The sequence below is a fragment of the Papaver somniferum genome, chromosome 1 (assembly GCF_003573695.1).
Source record: "Papaver somniferum cultivar HN1 chromosome 1, ASM357369v1, whole genome shotgun sequence".
In the NCBI taxonomy this organism is placed as follows: domain Eukaryota; kingdom Viridiplantae; phylum Streptophyta; class Magnoliopsida; order Ranunculales; family Papaveraceae; genus Papaver; species Papaver somniferum.
Genome location: NC_039358.1, coordinates 198,552,448 through 198,568,867, shown reverse-complemented (window position 1 = coordinate 198,568,867; position 16,420 = coordinate 198,552,448). Strand labels below are relative to the sequence as shown.

Genomic DNA, 16,420 nt, shown 5'->3' with positions numbered 1-16,420 from the left:
TATACAAATATAAACCTTCCATGTAGAAGAAGATATTATCCCAAGATATCAGGACAATATCGTTTAACACCCTGCTCAAACTCAAGATGGTACAACACATGTTGAGTTTGGAAATCAAGAACCTTAGACGAGCTAAGGTCAATGTTTTGGTGAATAAATCAGCGAGTTGCAATTCTGAGAGAAAAAATGGTAAGACAATAGTCTGTTGCTTGAAGTGGTGTCTTACAAAGTGACAATCAATCTCAATATGCTTTGTACGTTCATGAAACACGTCATTATGCGCAATGTGAATAGCATCCTTATTATCACAACACAATGGAGTAGGTTCTGATAAATGAACTCCCATATCTTCAAGAAGCCATCTCAACCAAACAATTTCAGAAGTTGTATGAGCAAGAGATCGATACTCAGCCTCTGCACTAGTCCGAGAAACTACACTTTGTTTCTTACTGCGCCAAGAGATCAAAGAGTTGCCTAGAAATATATAGTATCCTGTGGTTGATCGTCTATCTGTGATGTCACCAGCTCAATCTGAATCTGAATATGCATGAAGACAAATATCAGAAGTATATGAGAACTTTATACCTTGATACAGGGTGCCTTTGATATAACGTAATATCCGTAGTACTGCAGCATCATGTGTGGATCTTGGAGATGACATGAACTGACTAACTACATGAACTGCATGACTCATATCTTGTCTTGTGATGGTTAGATAATTAAGAATTCCTACAAGCTGACGATATAATGTAGGATTGTCTAAATATTTTCCTTCAAAGGGATTGAGCTTTAAGAGGTGTATCTGCAGTTTTACTATTTGTTAACCCAGCACGCTGAAGGATGTCGGAGGCATACTTCACTTGTGAGATGAAATAACCATCAGATGATTTGTCAACCTCTATACCAAGAAAATACCTTAAAGGACCTAAGTATTTCATTTCAAAACATGAACTGAGATGAAGTTTAAGAGCAGTAATTCCTTCTAAATCGTCACCTGTGATAACCATATCATCAACATACAAAAAGAGAATAACCATACCCTTGTCAGTTGATCGAGTAAACATAGCTGAGTCATACACACTTTGATTGAATCCGTACTAAAGGATAGCATTGGAAAACTTCTCAAACCAAGCACGCGGTGCTTGTTTAAGTCCATACAAAGCTTTACGAAGCTTACATACTTGATTTGGAGAATGAGTCATTCCTGGTGGTGGTCTCATATACACTTCTTCTTGAAGTTCTCTATTAAGAAAGGAGTTCTTGACATCCATTTGATGCAGATTCCAATTACGAGCAACAACAACAGCAAGAAGTGTACGTACAGTAGTCATACGAGCATCGGGAGCATATGTTTCTTCATAGTTTATACCATATTCTTGGGTATATCCTTGAGCAACCAAACGAGATTTGTAGCGTTCTATCTTACCTTCTGAGTTTGTTTTGATCTTGTAAACCCATCTACTTCCAATAACAGTTATCCCTGGTGGTAAGTCAACCATATCCCATGTACCAGCGTCCTTGTATGCTGTTAGTTCTTTTCCCATAGATGTTTGCCAGACTGGAATTGTAGATGCTTCCCTGTATGTTTTTGGTTCATGTATAGATAAGATGGATGATAAAGAACAATGGTAATCTGCAAACCTGGATGGTGGTCGACGAGTACGTGGAGGGTAAAGCATCATTATCAGGCACAAGATCCCTTTCTGGAGAAGCAATGTCAGGATTTTCCATAGAGTGGTCATGTGGACTTTCGAAACTTTCAAGAGGAGTGACTTATGTGGTGGTGAATGGAATAGTTGTAGGCTGAGACCTAGGTAGAGATACATTCTCTAACGGATCTAGATACGTAAACTGTTCTAGAGTAGAAGACTTGCTGCTAGGAAGAGACCAAAAGGGTATGTTTTCCCAAAACGTAACATGCCGAGAAATACGTAATCGTCGACTCTCTGGATTGTAACAACGATAATCTTTTTGTTCAGTAACATAACCTAGGAACACACAAATAACATTCTTTTTGCTGAGTTTGTTTCTTTCTCGTTCTGTGAGAAGGACAAAACATGCTGAACCAAAAACATGAATCTTCAAATAATTTGGTTTCTTATCATAGACACGTTCATAAGGTGATATTCCTCCTATGACTATAGATGGAATGCCGATTTATTGTGGAAATTGCAGTAAGAACTGACTCACCCCAAAAATTAGAGGGAACTGATGCTGAAAGAAGTTGGGTTCTAGTTGTCTCTATGAGGTGACAATGTTTTCTTTCTGCTAAACCATTTTGCTCTGGAGTTTCAGTACAAAATAACTGAAGTAGAGTACCTTCTGTTTTGAGAAATTCTTTGAAAGAAGTTGATATGGATTCACCTCCGTGATCAGCACGAAAGGTTTTAATGGATTTTTTAAATTGAGTTTTGACCATTCTAGAGAAATTTGTGTATATTTTCAAGAAATCTGATCTAGAACTGAAAAGATATAGCCATGTAAAACGAGAGAAATCATCAATAAAGATAACATAATATAGAGCCCCTACCTTAAAGGAAATGGGAGATTTTTCCCACACATCAGAATGAATAAGATCAAAAGGTTCAACTGAATGAGTAATACTATTATTAAAAGGAAGTGCAGGTTGTTTTCCAAACTTACAGGAAATGCAATAAGGTTCTTTATCAACTTGAGTTGTTCCGAGTAATCCTTTATTGATCATATATGTAAGACGTGAAAAAGACACATGGCCTAGCTTAGAGTTCCAAGACATAAATGGAGACACAGTAGAAGAAAGAGAGTTTGCAGCTGCAGCAGTAAGTTCATTCTTTGATTGTTGAGGAACAATTAGAGTTTCAGGGAGATATAGTCTACCGACTCTACGGCCTATCCCAACAAGATTCTCTGTCCTGGGATCCTGTATTACACAACCAAAAGAGAATAAATAAATGTCAAAACCCTGATTACACAGTTGCCCAATTGATACAAAATTCATGATCTTTGGAACAAGTAACACATCAGATATACGTATTTTGTTTGAGACTTTAACCTGACCAATATGACTAGTAGCTATTTCACATCCATCTGCATTTTGGATTTTGGGTGTAACAATAGGATGCTTGTTTTCAAATACATTAGAATTGAATGTCATGTGATTAGAAGCACCTGAGTCAAGAAACCAACCATTTGAAAAGGTACTCGTGGGAACTGAGAAAGCAGAAGCTGCTGTAGAGTTATTGTTACCAATTGCAAGGGCTTGTTTGAGAATCTCTTGAATATCAACAAGATTACTTGATGTAGATGTTGATGTTTCATGACTTCTTTCGAGTGAAGGTGCTGCAAGAATGGATGGTACAGGTGTGTATGCAGTGCCATTAACCCTTCTTTTTCTCTCATGTTTCTTTAAGATGGAGATATACAGTTTTCTACTGTATGACCAGGTTCTTTACAATAATTACATTGAATCTGAGATTTCTAACTTTGATGGGTTGGAGATTGAAAGGTTGATGTTTGTGACACTCTCTGTGTTGATGGTAAAGTGCAGTTCTTGGCCAAGTGACAGGGTTTCTTGCAGTCTTAACACTGAACCTGTGACATGTCACGATAGTTTCTTTGAGAATTGAAAGTATTATTAAAACTTGCACGTGAAGGAACTACAAACACAGTATAGGTATCTCAGGCTTGATCCGCTTTCGAGTTTCTTCAGTAATAAGATCAGATAACGCAGCTTCTACAGTAGGGAGAGGTGATCAATGAAGGATTGAAGCTTTTACAGTCTCAAAATCATCTCTTAACGCCATTAAAAGTTGAACTAGTCGTGACTCTTCTTTGTATTTCTGCCATAACTCAATATCTGTAGTCCAGTTTGGTTCCATGAGTACTAGTTGATTCCATACAATTGACATCTCAGAATGGAAATCTGAGATTGACTGATCCATCTGTTGCTTCATAAATCGAATATCTTGTTCTAGTTTGTAACGTTGAACAAAATTGACTTGGGTATATCTTCTCGAAAGAAAATCCCATGCTTCTTTAGCAGTTTCAAAACCAGTGAGTTGCATACTTATGGAAGTGATTATTGTATTGCTTATCCATGTCAGTATCTTGTGATTGTTGATCTCCCAGTCTTCAACGCTGTCTTCTTCAGTTTCTTTGTCTTTGCTAGGCTCAACTTGTTTATCTCTAATGACAATACCAGTCGTAACATCACTAGGCTTTTTGGCTTTGCCATTAATATATTTCCACATAGCTTTTCCTTTGAGAAAACTTCTCATAAGGAAGGACCAATGATTATAGTTTGTTCCATCAAACTTTACGGTAATAGGTTGATAATCTTCACGCGACATATTGAACGATAACAGGGAAGGATTTTGGATACTAGGGTTTGAGTTTTACAATCTAAACACATACGAGACAGAGATGGGATGGATGACAGGAATTGATCTTGTTGTTGTTGTTGTTTGTTGTTGTTGCAGCGGAAGATGGATTGTTAGCTCTTGCCAGGCTCTGATGCCATGACAGAGATTGTCATGACATGTATATTCTGAATGATAGAATTGTACTCAACATCGTGAACAAAATACAATACATATGTTCTTATATACAAGAAACAGAGATAGAAAGAGAAACAAAATATGCATGAAAAAGGGAACAAAATATACAAAGATATACATACCATGTAGAAGAAGATATTATCCCTAGATATCAGGACAATATCGTTTAACAAGAATGACGTGGGTGGATTGCAAATTAAGAAAAAGGCAAAATGGGTTGCTGTGGATGCGATTCCCAACTCTATCGTGGTTAACACTGGTGATCATATGGAGGTACATGTAAATTAGTTCTCTGTCTCGTTCTCGTAACCCTAGTCTTATTTGAGTAAATTAAATTTCCGTGATCGTTCATATATTATTGACTAATGGGCACAAGCTTTACTGATTCATTGTCTTTTGTGGTTTTTTGGTCTGTAGATACTGAGCAACGGGAAGTATAAAGGCGTGCTTCATCGAGCTATGGTAAACAATAAGAAAACAAGGATATCTTTGGTTATGACAAATGGACCCTCAACTGAAACTTTTGCAATTTAAAGAATATTATAAGCAAGGCAACCGTAGCCTCTTGAAAAAAGCATCAGTTGTGGATGGGTGGAATACTGTTGCGTGTGTGTGGTTTGCGAAGTGAATTATGATTTGCATTACAACCTGTATAATTATGCGCGGTTTGCGAAGTGAATTATGATTTGCATTAAGGCCTGTATAATTATGTGTGGTTTGGTTAGTTGGATTGCGTGCTTTGTCAATCAAGCGAAAAATAAATTCATGCTTTGTGCGTAATCTGTGGTTTTCTATTATGTAATGTCCACTATGAGTAATATATATTCCCTCTGTTTCAAAAAGACCGTCCTCTATTCTATTTACGTCTATTTCAAAATTGTGTCCAACTTCTATTTATAGGCATATATTTTCAATGAACTCTCTATTATAGTCTTTAATTTTATATATTCATAAACGCATATTAATGCGACCTAGTTTTAAATATTAAAGAAATTTGTATAATTAAGGAAACAAATACGTCCTTCATTCCTTTTAAAAAACAATATATTTGGCTCCAGGAATTAAATTTTATAAAGAATTTAAATTCGATATCTTTTAGTTTTCATTTTTTGTTTCCTATTTACAATCCTCTTAACAATTTTAGGAAGTTTTTAATACTTGCATTTTTATTAACATAAAATAGGTAAATAGTTAAGGACAGTAAAGTAAGTATTATGGCCTCCTTAATATTTTGACAAAATCAAAGCGGACTGTCTTTTAGAAACAGAGGGAGTATGTTTCATGCATCTGTGTTCTTCTTTTTTATGTGAGTTATTCATCTTTTCCTCTTACCTGATTTATTCTATTATTTCCCGGTGATTTATTTCTGCTACTATAAAACATATTGCACCGTCGAAATGAAGTGACGTTGCTGAATATAGACAGAATTAAAAGTAGTTAGGTGTATTTATTTTTTTCGTCAGCAAAGTAAAATTTTCAATTGATCGAAAAAGGTACAAAAGAATTATACCATCCAAAAAGAGTACAGGGAAGAATAGACAAAAATAGAACAAGACATGAGAAGAGATACGCGAAAGACATAGAGAATGCACACCAAAATAGCTGCACTTAAGGAGGTTGAAAGTACATCAATTTCCAATTCTGAATGACACTTTCAAAAGAAGCCTACTAAAACTCAATAAAACATAACGCAAGTATTTTGGTAAGGGAACATTATTTAAATAGCCCTCAAAATCCACTCCTTGAAATATACCTTTATTCAATTTTTAAAAATACTCTTACCTTCTGAAAAGTGGAAGCAACTAACACAAGTTGTTTCCAGAATTGGATGCAACTGGCACAAGTTGTTTCCAAAAAGTGGAAGCAACTTTCTCAAATTGACTCAAAAAAATTATTTTTTATCCCTTGGGAGTATTTGTGCCAGGTCAACCAAAATGGAGAATATTTATAACATTCCCACTTAAAAATAAATCCTTGAAGTTTCATTTTTTTTCTCTCACAAGCTCTAGCGTTTCTTTCCAACCAAATCGACCAAGTTATCATAGCCCACAACTTCTTTTTCCATTTTATCCTTGGCATGTCAGGTATGTAATAAAGTCTTCATCGAGGAAGGGAGGAGAAAGAAAACTGAGGCTCGCTTCTGAAATGGTTCCAAAGCCCTTGATCAAAAACACGGTCAATATATAAATGTTTTTTTTGGGATTTCGAGATTCCAACCAGCTGATACAATAAACCCATTACTAACCACAATAATAAATTTACCTTTTGAACAAGCTTTGTTGCAGATATTAGGGAATTCAGTCTCCATATTTCTGTTAAACGGTCAACAATCTTCCTAACATCTAATTAATCTTGGACGCTTTATTAACTTTGAAAGGTAAAATTCCCTTTGAAAATTGAAGCTCAAGCCATAATTCCCTTCCGTATTGAGACTCCATACGAACCTTTCGGCTGATTAGAAATAAAAGGCTGTTGACTACCACCATACTTCTCATTTATAATCTTCCTCCAGCACATGTCATCCCCTAACGCAAATATCCATGACCATTTCACTGATAGAGCATCGTTCGTATGCCTTAAACTCTTAGTACCGAGACCCTCGTTGTTTTTTTCCGTAGCCAATTGAGACGTCTTCACTAAATGGAGTTTTTTCTTACTATGATGCCTATCCCACACAAAACATCTAATTATTTTCTCAATCTTAATATAGCAAGGCTTATGGGTAGTGTCACTTTTTGGAAATGAAAGATGCAATATCAATTTGCTTTAATTAGAGGTTGTTATGGGTAACTTCCAGACCACTTCCAACCCCAACTCGCTCGGAATGAACGAGTGGATGGTAGTGTAACATTATGTGAGGGACAAAACCCCCTTTCAAACAAAAAGTTACGTGTAGCAATTTTTTTTTTTTTGAGACGGCGGTCAGTTCCCTGTTCGACAGATTTAGGTTGGGTTTGGTAATGCTTTTATCAAAATTTATATGTGCCAATAATTTTGAAATTAGTGTTTAGTAAAAAAAATTAAAGTGCTTTTGAAAATTAAAGTGCTTTTTATCAAAAGCACTTGACAAAATCCTCAACTTTTAAAAGCTGGGGAGGAGAAGCTTTTAAAAGCTACAAAAGCATAAGCTTTTAAAAGACAAAACTTGTCCCACTCAAATTTAATGTTTGATTTATTATTCTTATCTCTAGTTTATTTTATAAATGACAAAACTTGTCCTTAAATTTATATACAATCAATTTTTTATTTCTTGTGTTTTATTCTTTAAAAATTATTATTTTTTATTTTCAAATTATTTTATATACCAATTCCTTTAATTTGTCACTATTCAAAATAAAAATTAATTAATTTAACTTTGATTTTTTGTTTGAAAATTTTATATATATATATATACTAAAAAGTGGTTAAGTAAACTAATTTTTTTTAATAATCATAATAATAGTGACCATTAGTAAATTTAATAGTATTTATATTTATAATTTAATAATAAAAAATGAATTATTTTTAAGCTAATAAAATTAAGTAAAACAATTTTCAGAGATAAGCCTGTTTTTGTCATTTGCTACAACAACAATGGTCGAATTTGATATTTAACCAAACATAATTTGATAGCGTTTTTAATCAGCTTTAACTTTGATTAATTTTTTACCAAACGTCTAACTGCTTTTTGCTCACAGCACAGCGCAACAACGCACAGCAGACTAGTGCTTTTACAAAAGCCGCAGCAATACCAAACTAAGCCTTAATGAGTTTTCTTTTGCAAAATTCTTATGACATTAATCAGAGAGTTGTATTACCAATTTGATACCCATGATTTCATTTCCTTCACTAACGAAGAATAAGAAGAATCCAGTCGTGTCTGTGGCAGTAAATCCTTCCAAGCCTTCACCGGAGAAACCCTAAATTGAGCTCGAATTCGTTGGTGTAAGTTTTTTTTTTGATAGAAATAGAGAGATTAATTTATTGGTGTAAGTAAGTTTTAACTATTCTTCGGATTTTCATCTTTGTTTTTAAGATCAAATTCTATTTCTCCAATAATGGCAACCAAAACCACAAGAAGATGAAACTTATTCAGGACTTCTATCATCCGTTTGGCAGCCATTAGAGCATCAATTTCGTGGTTATTAATTTTTTTGGATATAGGACAATATTTTCCATTTCTTTTTTCAATCTCTCGTCTTATTTAAGTTTTTTTTTTAATACACGGGAGACTGTTTCAGTGCAATGCTTCTCCATTTGAAGACTATCCATAACACTTGCTCTTAGCCACAAAAACAAGAATCTCAAATAAAGACATGAATTAAATAGGTAAACCAGCTAACGTACTTATGACCAAAATAGTTTTACCAGCCGTAAAAATATTATTCCATTAAGATAAATGTTGAATGCACTTATCTATGACTCGATCAATTTCCTTGTACCTTCATACTTATCAGTAAGAGGTAATCCCAAATAAGAAGCATGAAGAAAATCGTCAAGGCAAACCAATATAGAAGCAAAGTGACTCATATCATCATTCAAAGCCACGCCATACCAATTTCCTCTCGCAAAGTTAATTTTATGACTAGATAACAACTCAAAACCTATCAAAATCACTCTCAAGTATTTCAACTGATCTTCATAGGCATCCAAAAAAGATAAAGTATCTTCCAAGAACTGAAGATGCGTAATAGAGATCCCATTATCTTTGATATTAACATGGATTATTCAATTGAGATTTTTAGAGATACCGAGAGAATTTTTTGGTAAGACATTTGAGGAGACTCTATGTAAGTCTATTGATTTTGTGGGATTTTTTGAGTGATTTTTAAGAAATCATTAATACGACCTTCGTCTTTAACTTTTAACATTATTAAGGATAGAATTTCAGGGACAATAAGAAATAAAAAGGAGAGAGAGGATCATCTTGACGAATTCCTTTTTACTGTAACCCTCAACACCTCAATTGATAAGAACTAAAAACCGAACTATCTGTACACAAATCATAATCCACTTTATCTACTTTTGACCGAAACCCATTCGCATCATAGCTTCTCTAAAAAAATTCCCATCTCACATTATCGAACACCTTTTGAATTTTGAATTTACATAAGAGACCAATTTTCCCACATTTCGTTCTCGAGTCGATTAATTTATTGGCGACCAGAACCCCGTCCAGAATTTGTCTCTGCTTGAGGAACATTGATTGTTGATGAGATATGACCTTAGGCTAAGCTTGTGTTTAAGTGATTTGCCAAAACCTTAGCTATAGTCTTATATGCCCCATGAACCAAACTATTTTTTTTATTGGTAAAAAATTTGATGCTGACGAGTTTTGAATTTAGGTCACTATTATCATCACCCGATAATGTTACCACTATACTACAGTGACACTGACATCATTAACCAAACCTATGGGTCTCAAATCAAAAAATTTGTTCCACTGTACCCTTTTTAGGTATCAAAGCTACAAAAGTATTCTTGAATTTCCAATCCAAAACCCCTTACTCTTGCAACTTCTAAATAACTTCCATAAAATCAAATTTAATAACCTCTGAAGCTTTTATATAGAACAAACCTTGAAAACCATCTGCCCTTGGAGCCTTTGTTTTCCCAGGGCTTTAATAGCATTAGAAAATTCGGTTTCCGGAATTGATTGCCCTAAGAATTGCTTCATATCTTCATCGATCTTGTTAAATCACAGATCACCCATAAGTGGTCTGCCAAGTGGCTTATTTAAAAATATTTTATAAAGTGATTGGCAATTCTTTCTTTCATTACCTTATCCTCTTGAGTTATTCTACCGTCTACTTTGATTTTATTGATGTGGTTTATTCTTCTTCTATCGAGTTAATCTTATGAATAACCAGTGACGAAACTGGGGCGTGGCTGAGGGGTTCTCCAGAATACCCGCACCCGCACCCGCTCCATTATTAAAATGGTTAGGTGTTGATACCACAAACATACAAATTGCAGTAGATATTTGCTGGTTTCCAAATCCAGCGTAAAGAGAAATGGATTCCTTTAAAGGTCCGGCGAAACTCTTTTATGGTCAACATTAGTGATTTGATGGAGGAATACATTTTCTCACTTCTAAGCCTCACGAGTTAGTTTAAATATTTTGTGGGAAGAGTGTCATGAAGTACAGCGGTAAAGTTATCCGACGGTAAAGTTATCCGACGATTACATCAGTAACCTGATTTCGAAACCGACCAACACCGAATTCTTTCTAGATCAAAAAGAAAAAATAAACATTCTCATGACATTGAACAATGGGAAATATAAGACCACGCATACTACATCAAGCTTTCGATGAACACTAAGGCAGCAAGGGTTTATCTCCGGACTCTAGTAACTGCCAATGGTCCATCTCTAGGTCCCACAGAATGCAGTATGCCTAAAATCTCTAAGTAAATTATTGATATCCTCTAAAATCTGGTAATCGGGATTCTCTGTTTGTAATCCTTTCAGACGTAGGCGTTGATTCGTTCTGTTCTGGTATGATCTTCATTCGCTGTTTTGTGTGTATTTTTCTTATAATTCACTGAATAATTCCCAGATACCAGCCAATACAACAGATATTTGTAATCAAAAGTGTGTATATAGGTGTATGTGGATTCCGCTGTGTCATTGAAAAGAACCACTTAAATATCCTAGCTTAATTGGAGGCCATGGTTTCTAATTGTGGGCCATGGAATTTTGTTTGGCCCTCAAATTTTTCAGGGGTGTAAAAATCGGAAGATGAATATACTATTTTATCCTTGATTAATATTTTTTTTTCAAGTAACGATCCTCATTAACGATCCTTCACCGACATTAACGACAGTTTAGGGTTGTCATATACATCATGATCAAAACAATAACGACTCTAAACTGTCATACACTAACGACTCTTTTTGGAGATTAACGACAGTCTATAACGACATTTCTAAAATATTAACGACTGTTTAAGTCGTCAAATGCGTAACTAAAACAGTAACGACCCTTCGAAAGGGTCGTCAGGGAATTGATCATTTTTATGACGACCCAAAACTGTCGTACATTTCCGCCATTAATGAATCTTCGACAGTTTAGATTCGTCACTTAAACAGTTTAAACATTAACGACTGTTGAGGGTCGTCAATGAAATTTTTTAATACCTTGACAATTTTTCATACTATCTGGGCAAAAAAGAAAAAAAGAAAGTTAGACTAAAAATTGCAGACAAAAATTCTGGAAAAAAAATTAAACTCTAATTAAGTAAGATTATCACTAATTAATTAAATTTTAACACTAATTATTTAGGGGCATTTTAGCCATTTAAAAAATATTTTTATAAGGGATGATCCAAATTAGGTTCTGGTGACCTTTTTTGTACTCTAATGCATGGCCCTCAATTAATTCCGATGGCCCCAATTAAGCTAGGTTAAATATGTTCAACAGTTGTCTGTTTATCAATCAACTGATTATATCTTATCAACAAATCTTTACAAACAGTCGGACACGCAGGACCCAACTGGCAATTCATACAATGGGCCAGAAATGTTTTAAAAGCCCATTACATATCACATGAGAGAGAGAAATTGGTGGATTCCATACGAGGCACAATGAGAAGAGAAAAATATCGTTTGGTCCTCTTTTAGGTGGTCCCAAGTTAGTTTGGTTCTTTGGGAAAATGTCTTTACTGTTTGGTCCATAATTATTTAAAAATATTAAATAGACAAAAGTACCCTTCCATGTTAATTTCTATTTATTTTTTTGTAGCAGTTCATTCTTAAAATGAACTCCTGTTAATTTCTACTTATTTTTAAGAAATCACCTATATAAAGCAGAGTTCATTCCAGAAATGAACTCCGTATAAAAACCTAAAAAAACTGGAGTTCATTCCAGAAATGAACTCCATATAAAAAACCTAAAAAAACAGAGTTCATTCCAGAAATGACTCCATATAAAAACCTAAAAAAACAGAGTTCATTCCAGAAATGAACTCCATATAAAAACCTAAAAAAACAGAGTTCATTCATGGAATGAGCTGCAGCATCATCATCTTCATCATCTTCGTCGTCTTCAACAGCAGCAAAAATAAATTCTTCAACAACAACAACAGTAGCAGAGAAGAAGAACACAAAAGATCATCATCATTCATCATCCTCTTCATCGTCAAAACTTAGAAAAAACGGAAGAAGAAGATTTTTTTCATCATCGTCTTCATTATCACGTCTTCATCATCATCATCATCTTCGTCATCATCATCTTCATCATCATCATCATCATCATCATCATCATCGTCTTCGTCATCTTCAACACGAGTTCATCTTCGATATTTATAATCAAATCAAGATCTCTGTACTGAAAAATCAAAATCTATAAAATAAATAACCAAATCGGTTTCTATAATCAAATCAAATCCATCTTTAAAAGTAAATCTTCATCCTTAATCTTAAACAGTAGCAGAAAGAAAAAAGAAGAAAGAAAAAAGAAGAAGAAAAAGAAAAAGTAAATCTGGAAAAAAAAAGAAGTGAGTGAAAATAGATCTGAAAATTATTCTCTTCTCTACTAATAATGAGTATATATATGGTCCCCATTAAAAGGGTAGTTCTGCCACTAGTATTTGACAATTACATCATCAATGACGTCATCCTACGTGGATATTGTCCATCCTAGAACCAAATCATAATTTCTAGGACCAAACTATAATATATTTTTCCAAAAAGGACCAAACAGACAATTGACTAGGTCAACTGGAGTAGACTCTCTCTAATATATTATTCCTATGACCTATTGGTATTTCCTATCAATGAGAATTGGATTCCTATAGAAAATGCCTTGGGGACACCATTTTTTTATAAGATTTTATTTGAAATAAAATATTTTTTTTTTTGCTCGGTTCGAAATAAAATATCTTTCGCATATCTTTCATGGTGATCAGATGGAGGAAGGAAATACAGTACGTATTTTCTCACTGTTGCCAGCAATTTAGAATTCGTTAAACATACATTTTCTTCGTCGCCCATTAAAAAAGAAAAACAAAATTTGGGCACCAAGGCTATCATTAGGGCCAACAATATCATATCTAAATCTCTGGTGGGCGAATATGAAGATTGCATTGTTAGGCTGGTTTTGTTATTAGATGTCACTAGGGCTGCACATGGTTCGGTTTTCATCGGTTTTTGGAAAAAATTAAACCGAAACCGAACTACTCGGTTTCCAATAATGAAAACCAATGAAACCATTTGGGTAGTTCGGTTTTTCTCGGTTCGGTTCCAACTCGGTTTTGTATAAAACCATTCGGTTTTTGGTTAACCACTGAAATTTTTTATATCTGTCAGTCTCACAAAAATGACAGGCAAATTTTTCTGAACCTGTCACTCAAGTTTCAAATACATCAAATGTTCCAACTTCCAATACATATTGATAGAAACATTAAATTTTAAAGAGTCTAGTTTCTCCTTAATAACAAAAACGAAAAAACATCAAAAAATCATAATCATAAGTTCATAACTGACTACACATCATAAGTTCATTCCTAAAAGGGTCGACAGGAAATAGTTTGTTACAGTGAATACACTTTGCATGTGTAGAAATTGGGTATTCCACAGGAGGTTGTAATGGTAACCTGCACATACACAAACTCGAGTTAAATATGAATTTCTCAATCATGATCAGTGCAATGGTACATAATGTAACTAATAACATCAAGATTATCAACCGCTATGGTAGAGAAGCACTAAACAATAAGCATTCGTTTAGCTGGAATTGAGGATGATCCTTTTACTGGAATATGCATTTCTAATTTTAATGTTGCATTATCACCTCAACCAATGAAACTACAATGGAATTGTACTGATATGAAGAAGTTACAAGTAAAGTAAGCCCTGAACATTCATAACAGTTGACTAAGATGATCTACCTTCAAAGGCAATGGCATGAGTTTAAGCTATTTTGGCGTAAAGGAGAGTACTCACATTATTGACAGTTCATTGTTTCTACTTGGCTATTCATATGCTTAAACAAATCTAAGTTTTATTCTAAAAAAATATCAACTGCTAATAAAACTACAAACTAGAGAAACTTACCGCTAACCCGTTAAATCATTTATAATCAACTTCACGATAACAAAGTTGAATCTTCTTCTTCTTCATCATCATCTATGTCAATGCGGATGAACTTAGAAGTTGCAAGAGAACCTAAAAATTCTGCAAGAAATTACATCAATAAGTGACAAACAGTGAGTACAGAAAATAACAAATCAGAATTTTACAAAAGTGAGTAGAGAAAATACCTGAAACATCTTCAGCATCATCAGTTCCTAAGGTGTTTGGATCAAGATCAACCGGTGTCTGTAACCAGCTTTGCGTGCAAATCAACGCCTCAACAGTCTTAGGCAGCAGTGAACTTCGATATGAATCAATAACTCGCCTTCCAGTACTAAAGGCAGATTCCGAGGCAACAGAAGAGACTGGTATGGCTAGTATATCTCTCGCCATATGTGATAATACAGGATACCTTGTACTATTAGTCCTCCACCAACCTAAAATTTCAAACTGAACACCGCTAGGGCTAATTCTTGGTTCACGTTTCTCCTCTAAATATAACTCCAACTCAGTTTTCCCCTCAACATTGTCATCCTCCTCATCTTCTCTTGCTCTCTCTGCTATTAGACTAGCATATGCAGAATCTTCATCATCAGTAACCCCAGAAGATTGAGTAACATTATTACAATCACCTGCGGCACCAGACATGTTTTCATCATTTGCATAGAGACACTTGTACTCTTCGAAAAGTTCTTGAAAATCAGTTTTCACATAAGTCGATAAGTGTTTACGTAATGACGGACCCGTGATATCTAAAGTATCAAGAATAAAATTTAAACCTTTCATCTTCTCACGTGGATCAAGCAAAACAGCAATGAACATGAGAGTGTTCATTTTCTCATATTCTCCCCAATACTTATTAAACTTGTCTAGCATTTTAGTGCCCATACCAGAGAGAAATGGATCTGAACTTTTTACCCATGTGTTCATTGTTCTATGAATGACACTTACGTTAAACAAGAACTCATGCGAAGTAACACGAGTACAGTAAGAAAACTTGACAGTCAAATCAAAGAATACCTTTAAAAATTTTCCAAATGATCTTGCATTGGCCCAATCTTCCATATATGGAGCATGTATAGGAGGCGGAGGAGGGGCCTTCTTCTTGCCTTTGTTATGAGCAATAGTAGAAGCTTCTTCCATGTCAACATCATTACTAGCACCGGTAGAAGTAGAAAATACAGGAGGGATGGATCTTTCGTTGAAACAAAACTTCTTTTTGAAAGCCTTATCTTCCCGTGCTAGCCTTTCAAAAGCTTTCTGATATCTACAAGCAGCTTCCAACATCATGTAAGTGGAATTCGATCTTGTATCCACATCTAAAACTAAACCTTTTTTGCAATCTATCTTTTCTTGTTTAGCACAATCCATAAACTTACTCAACCTAGCAGGAGAACTCATCACATGCTTCACCACTGCCCTTACTCTCTTAATAGCCATGTGATACTCTCCCAAGCCAGCATTCACAACAAGTGCAAGCACATGAGCAGCACATCTAACTTGCATAAACTTAGTATTCAGTACACCATTTGAACTAATCACTTGCTCCTTTAAATGACCATCCTCCCTTAGATAATCAATAGCTAAATCATTAGCACTAACATTGTCAAGAGTAATAGTAAAAACCCCAGGAAGTTCCCAATCTAACAAACATTCCTCTAACATCTTCCCAATTACCTCACCCGAATGACCTAAAATTTGGAAAAAGTTGATTACCAGTTTGTGCAGCTTCCAATCTTTATCAATAAAATGCGCAGTTACAACCATGTAGCTTTTATTTTGGGCATTTGAGGTCCATGTGTCAGTGGTGAGACAAACTCTCACATTGTTTTC

The 16,420-nt window shown here is 34.7% G+C and overlaps 1 protein-coding gene across 1 annotated transcript; it reads right to left on the bottom strand.

Annotated features, from left to right (window-relative positions):
* Positions 1-14,938: 14,938 nt before the first annotated feature.
* Positions 14,939-15,882, bottom strand: LOC113311614. The gene is made up of 2 exons (XM_026560432.1): positions 15,608-15,882; positions 14,939-15,219 (listed from the first exon to the last, which is right to left on the bottom strand). The coding sequence occupies exons 1-2, from the start codon at positions 15,875-15,877 to the stop codon at positions 15,151-15,153; spliced, it is 339 nt and encodes a 112-aa protein (XP_026416217.1). The 5' UTR covers positions 15,878-15,882; the 3' UTR covers positions 14,939-15,150.
* Positions 15,883-16,420: the final 538 nt, after the last annotated feature.

What these genes read in the sequence shown, in the direction of transcription:
- LOC113311614 (XM_026560432.1), bottom strand. Translation starts at nt 15,877, where the DNA reads ATGATGTTGGAAGCTGCTTGTAGATATCAGAAAGCTTTTGAAAGGCTA. An exon ending in CATTTGGAAAATTTTTAAAG is followed by an intron (nt 15,220 to 15,607) that starts GTATTCTTTGAT and finishes CTGGTGCCGCAG; the next exon opens with GTGATTGTAATAATGTTACT.